A 7,623-nucleotide genomic window follows, 5' to 3' on the forward strand; every position below is an offset into this window, starting at 1 on the left:
CCAGAGCTGGAGATGTCAAGAGCAAAGCTGACAAGTCCCTGTGTCATCCTCAGATGAATCAACAGTGTGTTCTTTAGATTTATCAACTTGCCCAAACTGAAAGGGTTATTAAGTATGGTTTGTAAAATGCTTTCATTCTTCTTGTAGGTATACATTCCAAGCAGGGTGGCCATTGTTCTTGAGAATATGGATCTCACAAAATGAAAACTTCCAACTCATGACTAGATATTTCTCTTCAAGTGCAAGGCAGGAATTTGGTGACAGAGGTAATCCGGATTTACCGTTTGGCTATATGAAAATTTTCTATATGAAGATATGTTAATTCAAAGATATTCAAATATGTGTTTATTATTTATTTATGATTAAAAGCTGTCATTTTGTGAAATACTTAGGATGGAAAAACATGTATTAGTTAACTGGAAAACTCCTTGTTCTAGCTCTTACATTACAGAATCAGACTTCAAAAAAGCTGCCATCCTTGAATATTATGTCCCATTTCAACAATTTGCTCCAATCCAGTATATAAGTTTGTATTTCATTAGACAATAATTTTATATTCCAAATACTTATAACTAGTTTTTTTGTTGCCACCAGGGCAGCCTTATAAACCTCTTGGAGTCTCTGGATTCCAAATTTAAAAGGTGCTTAGAGATTTTCTGCTTTAAACCAATGACAAGAAAAAGGTTTTGCACTTAAGGTTTTTGGGAGCTGTGAAATCGAAGAGACTGGCAATGAAATGGCTTTTATTGAGGTCATTCTGTAAGGCCATAGATAATTCATTTAAAATGTGTCTAAGTTTGTATGAAAAGCATGTTACAGTAAACATTAACTTTTGTTCTACAGAGTATATTGGAATTTCCATTGAAAATTATGTTTTCTAAATTAGATTTTTGAAAATAAATGAAACTAAGTACCTTGAGAATAATGTCCTGGGAGGTCTTGGACAATGAAGGCAAAGTCATCTAGGATTATAAAGGCCCCACACTTCTTAGAAATATTATAAAAAGTTATCATGCCATCTCACTAGTGCTATGGGAAATAGCTCAGATGGAACCACAAAACATGTAAATTTGCCATAATCGCAAAAGGTATGATGTTGCATATTTTAATGGAAAACATACATTTTGATATTTAGAAATAAATAGTGATGAAAATGTATTTTCATCAAGCTAGGTAATGACTTAGAATGATGGTTTAAACAATGTATTGTTTGCAAGCTGTGATATCATTTCATGAAAATTATTTCTTTTTGGATTCTGAAATTATGGAATTAAAATTTTACACAGTTGTGGAAAGATTATGTATGGAATCACATTGTGTATGGAATTATGTTTAGAATCACAAAGTTCTTTAAGTTTGTTATATGGTCAGTGTTTGATATGTAGTCATAATAAAAGTATACACCAAATAAAATCTCTACAAAAGAAATTACTATTGAGCAGTTCTTTAATTATCCATCTTTATCTCATTTTGTAAACTTCAAAGTACATAGGCCAGTATTCACTTTACACTTGTGATACAAATTTCCTTGCTATAATTGTTACCATGATGGTCATTTTAGACCAAGCTTATGTACTCAAATTGTGCTTTAGCATAGCAGCATGGGACCTGCTTTCCTGTAGCCTCCTTCCCAGACCAGAGCCAAATGGCTTCTTCCATGGTAGTATCTTCCTCAGGAGAACTTCAATCTGCCAACACAACTATTACCAGAGTAGTATAAGTGGAAGATACAAGGAGGTGTTACCAAAGCAACAGTAACAATGTGTTAATTAACTGTGAGAATCTCTTGCATGATCTCACAAATAGCTTTTAAAGCTCTCAACAATTCAGAGTATCCATACATTTAGCTTCTTCTGTTGTAATCAGTTCACGATATCTGGGGAACAGCATGTGGCCAAGTATTGAGTCATATCCCAGTTTTTCATATACCATTTTGTTAACTATGAGCTATATACTTTACTATTTCTACCTTTTAAACCACAATCAATCAGTAATTATTTTCCATCCTTTAAATATGGAGGTGAGATAAACATTTCTAAACATCTGTGCAGTGGTGGGATTTGGCAGCAGAACCAATTGTTAAAATGGTGCTTGTAAACAACCAGTTGTTAAATTATTTCAATCCCAGAACTGCATCTGTGGCATATTTATGTTAATGGTTTTATTAATACGTTATGAATACGTTGCTGACCTTGTTCTGGGCTTGTGAATACAGTGCAAGGCAACTGTCCATATCAAAACTTCTGTGTGAGAAAAGCAATAAATATGTAATGTGATTACAAACGACAAGATTGTAAGATTGCAAATAAACTCCAATGTAAGAAATTGCTTATGGTGTTTTGGTATCATTTAATTCTGTGCATTACTGATGCATAAGAGAAACTTCAAGAATGAACTGTTGGCATCTGCAGAAGTAACACAAGATTGTAAAATAGTTATTTCTTTTCTGCTTCGAACAACAGAAGAATGCATCTGTCAGATTCACACGATTGACACATACAAATCCTAACTTTATTTCATGTCACAGTGCTGTAACACTGACATTTATTGCTTTGTACAATGTTTCTTTTTATATATAGATAGCGGCAGCTTAACAAGAAGTGCCACGCCTTGCCACTTGCCACTACTGTCTGTCTCTCACCACCTGCCACATCTCATCACTTGCTTCCTCTTTCTTATCTCATTGTTACCAAGGCTTCTTTAAATAGAGTACAGCAAGCAAAACTCAAGCATTGAGGAAGCCCCACTCTGTGACTTGCTGTTCTGACTTTAAATATCTTTAGGGGGATAGGGAATGTTAGCTTCTCAGCCTTCTGGGGTGGGGGTGGTGCATAAAAGTGATGGTTCACCAACATCTTCATACATAGATTTTGCATTCTCTTAAGTGCTTGAGCCAAACAAGGCTACCTACCCCATTTTAGAACATGCATTGATGCTGCTAGTCAATTTTGTGTTGGATTCCAAGTGTCAATCAGTGACAGAAGCTTGAATCCTTCAACATGGTGTCAACATAGAGTAGTGGTTTTGAGTGTCAGAGTGTCAATCTGGGTGACCCAGGTTCAAAACCCCACTCTGCCATGGTAGTTCACTTGAGCCAGTCACACATGGTCATCCTAATACACCTCACAGTTTTGTTGTGAGAATAAAATGGAGGAAAGGAGAATGATGTAAGCCACTGTGGGGTATAAATTAATAAAGTTCAAAATAATCAGATAGTGCCCTCTGCTGGCTTAAAAAAACATTCTTTGACAACTGATCCCTAAATAGCTACCCCCACTTAACTGTTGTCACTTGTAATCTACTTGTGTAAGTATGGAAGAAGATGTTACTATGTAACATTTGTCACATCACTGATATCTTGTAAGAGCAGTTTGATTCATATGTAATCCAGCTACAGTAACATCTGTTGTAAAGGCTGCCTGTCACACCAGATATTCTGTACTTTTATACAGTTTCACAACTTCCACATATGCATAAGGTCTGAAAAGTGCTCATGTATTTCAAAACATCTCCAGAATGCTCACAAGTTGGAGCCTGATAGAAGTGGGAATGCTCATAAGGGGGAGCCTCTGTCATAGAAAAGCATGCTACATGTATTATGGCTATCGTGAACAGAGGGGGCAACCTTCTGTTTGACAAGAGCTTTTTAGGAAAGTAGGAGCTGACATTGAGTGGAACTGACAGTAGAATTCATTTCCACTAGTAGTAAAGGCACAGCAAATTGTATGTAATGCAGGTAGATGGAAAACTCTTCCTCCAAATAAGAGTGATTATACTTGTTAAGATAACACTGGGCAGTGACCAAAATCTTCGCACTGTATTCCATGACACTATCACGTTCAGGATAGATTACTCCAGTGCACTGTAGTCTGTGTTTCCTTTGAAATTAATTCAGAGTTGTGGCAGCCCATTTGCTGGAGGCTTTGCTCTCAGGAAATACATTAAATTCTTTTGCTTGTAATGTAAAAATGATCAGATTTAAAACCCTTCTCTTTATATTTCTTCTTGGTTTATGTCTAAAATTAGTGCCTGTAAATCAATGTACAGGAAACTAAAAGGTTTTTGTTTAATGTTTTGCCCATTAATGCACTAATTGTTGATGCATTATTTAGATATTTAAAATAAGCATATGTGAAGAGCATATATGCAGTTCTAGCTTGGCCCAAAACTTTTGTTAATATCTATATATATAAAAAGCTAACCATCCGTTTGTTGGTGACTCCCTAACGCTGAAACAGCTGGACGGATCGCCCCCAAATTTTCACATGATGTCCCTCCCTGTTGCGGGCAGGTAATCGGACCTTCAAATTGCCAAAAGTCCATACCTGAGCCAGGTAAAACTTCTTTTTCCTGGCGCACCAGGCCATGCAGTTGGCTGTGTTTAACTGTCACCCTTAGAATGTTCGTGCAGCCTGTCTGTGGCCTGAGGCCTTGGTATGCCCTTAGAATGTTTGCAGAGATGGCCAGAGATGAGCAGTGAAAACAGTAAATAGGTAATACTGGTAGGTAATATGAGTGGAAGTGAAACACATACACACTTTGCCATGTGAGATGTTAGGTGGGGTTCCCCCCTACACACACATGCAGGTAACTTTCACTCTCTGTGCCTCACCCACTGCTACCACACAACACACATCCAGCTCATCCTCACACACCTCACTCTGCCCTCCCTCACATCCAACCACCACTTACCCACTTTCTCACCCATATTCGCCACAGCTCTCTTTTACTAAAAGCAAGCTGGAGTTTGCCTTTTTCTTCTAAGAAAATCCGCGGGGTGGGGGCGAACCAACACTACTGGCTCCGCTTCTTTTGCACATGGCCCTTTAAGAACCCAGGAAGCTGGCCTCGATCTGAGCGCCTCACCACCCTGCCTCTGCTGCTTGACTAGGATAGCCTCCTTGCCCCAGTTCTGCCTTACCCAAGCCAGGACTGTGCGTGTCAACCAGCCTCATGGACAGCGGGATTCGCACTCTGGACAGTTCTGTTGTGAAATGGAAAGGGTTACCTTATACTAAAAACCAAGACAGCACCATATAATAATGTGAATTGAAAAGGGAAGGAGGGATTCCATTTGACCACCCCAAAAGAAGAAAAAGAAGAGGAGGAGGAGGAGGAGGAGGAAAAGGAGGAGGAGGAGTTTGGATTTATATTCCCCCTTTCTCTCCTGTAGGAGACTCAAAAGGGCTTACAACCTCCTTGCCCTTCACCCCTCACAACAGACACCTTGTGAGGTGGGTGGGGCTGAGAGAGCTCCGAAAATCTGTGACTATCCCAAGGTCACACAGCTGGTGTGTGTGGGAGTGCACAGGCTAATCTGAATTCCCCAGATAAGCCTCCACAACTCAAGCTGCAGAGCTGGAAATCAAACCCAGTTCCTCCAGATCAGAGTGCACCTGCTCTTAGCCACTACTCCACTGCTGCTCCCAAAAAGCTATGCTGGGGATCATTGGACCTGCATGGACATCTGTGTGGGTTGCGGACTGTGATGAGAAGGACAATTGCCACAGCAACGCATGGCCAGGCCCTGCTAGTTTGATATAATGAGCAACTTAAGTTTTAAAAGGAATATTAGAATGTATTTGTCAAACAGTTGGCTTCAACATGCACCCATCCCAAACAAAGGAGGGAGGTTGAAAGACCATTTATGGACTGTTAGTAAATACACCATTGTGAATACTATTTTGTTATTTTTATTTGTTTTTTTAAATTGCATATAATTATTTCTTTGGCTACAGTAACCTCAGAAATCAGATTAATACTGGACAGCTTTGATATGTTCTGATGTTGAACTGATGTTCACCCAATGACTCAGACATTTTGGGGATGCTGGCTCTGGGTTGGGAAATACCTGAAGATTTTGGGTGTGGAGCCTGAGGAGGGCAGCATTTCATGAAGAGAATGACTTCAGTGGGAGTACCAGACTCTGTTTAGCTAGCAAGGTACAAGTACACTATCTCTCCCCTCTTACCTATCCTAAATGTAATTCCCTAATAAACATTTCGTCTGTCATCCTTTTAATCAGAGTGCTAATCTCTGTGCAGTAAACTGCCAATATCATCTTCCCCAGCTCCCTTTGGGGAGAGCAGTTTATTAAGTCGAATAAAGAAGGAGGAGGAGGAGGAGGCGGCAGCAGAAGATGGCCTTTTAAAAGGGCTTCCAAGGTAGCCCAACCTTGGGCTCTCACAATCCCCCTTCATTAAAAATCTTGATAGGTGATACTTGGGGCCAATTCAGAATGATGGGTCCCTTGACCTCTGAGCTTCCCTCGCCCCCCCCCACCCAGGAACCTTTTAGGACTGGCATGATTGGCCTGGTGTTTTATGCTACCATGAGTCTCCATGCCACCACTCCTCCCCACATCTAGACTTAGCCCCAAACCAAGATTTATAAGCCAGACCTGCCATGTCAACCTCTTCCTTGTTGCTCTGACTGTCAGCTCACTCACCCTGCTGATTTCCCTGGGGCCTACCTTCCTTCTGCAGTGGCAACCAAAAGTTGGGCTGCACTTCCATCACTGCCTCCACTGGCTGCTGCAACTCGTCTAGTATTTTTTCAGGGTCTGGCTGTATCCTCAGCACTTGCCTCACCCTCAGTCTCTCCCTTACCAACTGCAGCCATTCTCCACCACTGTTTCCTTTGCAGGGACACACCTCTTTCAGCTTCCTTCCACCAGGTGAATGCAAGGGCAGATCAGTCATCCCTGGACATTCAGGTGACTAAACTTGCTCCAGGAGGCAGGATAGGTTGAGTGAAAGTTACAGTGAACAGAAGTACAGTCCATGTACAGTGCACACTTGCTCTTCTATATGTTTTCAGTAAGTGTTTAAATTGCCATAAGAATGATGAGCAGGTCACAATGGAACACTTTCACTCAGGCTGAGGTAAAATAGTATTTTCCTCCCAAGTGCAGAACACGGGAATGAATTATACAAATTAACAATTTTCAGAGACTCTCAGTGATATTTCAGCACTGAATGATGACTACTTCATAGCCAATTTCCACTTTTCTAAAAGATTGGCTTGAACCAGATAAGACTAGCTAACACTTAGGCTTCTAATCTAGTCAGTTCAAGTCTGGACACTGGCTTTCATTATATTTTATTCACCCCCTCTTCCTCTAAGAGTCAGCCACTAAACCAACATATCTTCTCACTCCCAGATATGGCTCTTAACTCTTATCAATCTGCTTTCATAAAGGTTCAGAATTCCAGTTGCACACAATGCCAACTCTTCCCTCAACATTCTATCAGCCCTCTCCAAGCTGACTGGACATTGCAGTCCCATTCAAACCAGTTTAGGCATACACATATGAATGGTTGCTCGGCAGCTACCAACTATACAGCCTCTGTTCATTACAATCACTTGTAAAGACACTAAGAGGTTTTATCTTTCAAATATTTTATAATTGCCTTCTGCCCCAAGGATCATTTTATTTATACCATTTTAAGCTGTTTGGTGTGTATTTTATGTTGTTGTTATCCCTTGGCTTGTATTTTAATGGTCTCATTTTATTCAGTGTAAGCAGCTTCGAGTAGCCCTAGGTCCCTTCCACATAGCAAATGTACAATGGGTTGCATTCATGATAAAGAAACCCCCCTGTTCTATTCAATTTGTTTTTAA

General features: G+C 40.1%; 1 protein-coding gene across 1 annotated transcript in view; it reads left to right on the forward strand.

Annotated features, from left to right (window-relative positions):
- Positions 1–2,328, forward strand: part of LOC125431301 (1,4-alpha-glucan-branching enzyme-like) — a 33,885-nt gene extending 31,557 nt beyond the window's left edge. Inside the window, exon 7 of the mRNA XM_048494065.1 lies at positions 148–2,328. Within this exon, the coding sequence (XP_048350022.1) occupies positions 148–204 (57 nt within the window). The 3' untranslated portion in view covers positions 205–2,328. The remainder of the gene's footprint in view (positions 1–147) is intronic.
- Positions 2,329–7,623: the final 5,295 nt, after the last annotated feature.

The sequence above is a fragment of the Sphaerodactylus townsendi genome, linkage group LG04 (assembly GCF_021028975.2).
Source record: "Sphaerodactylus townsendi isolate TG3544 linkage group LG04, MPM_Stown_v2.3, whole genome shotgun sequence".
NCBI lineage: Eukaryota > Metazoa > Chordata > Lepidosauria > Squamata > Sphaerodactylidae > Sphaerodactylus > Sphaerodactylus townsendi.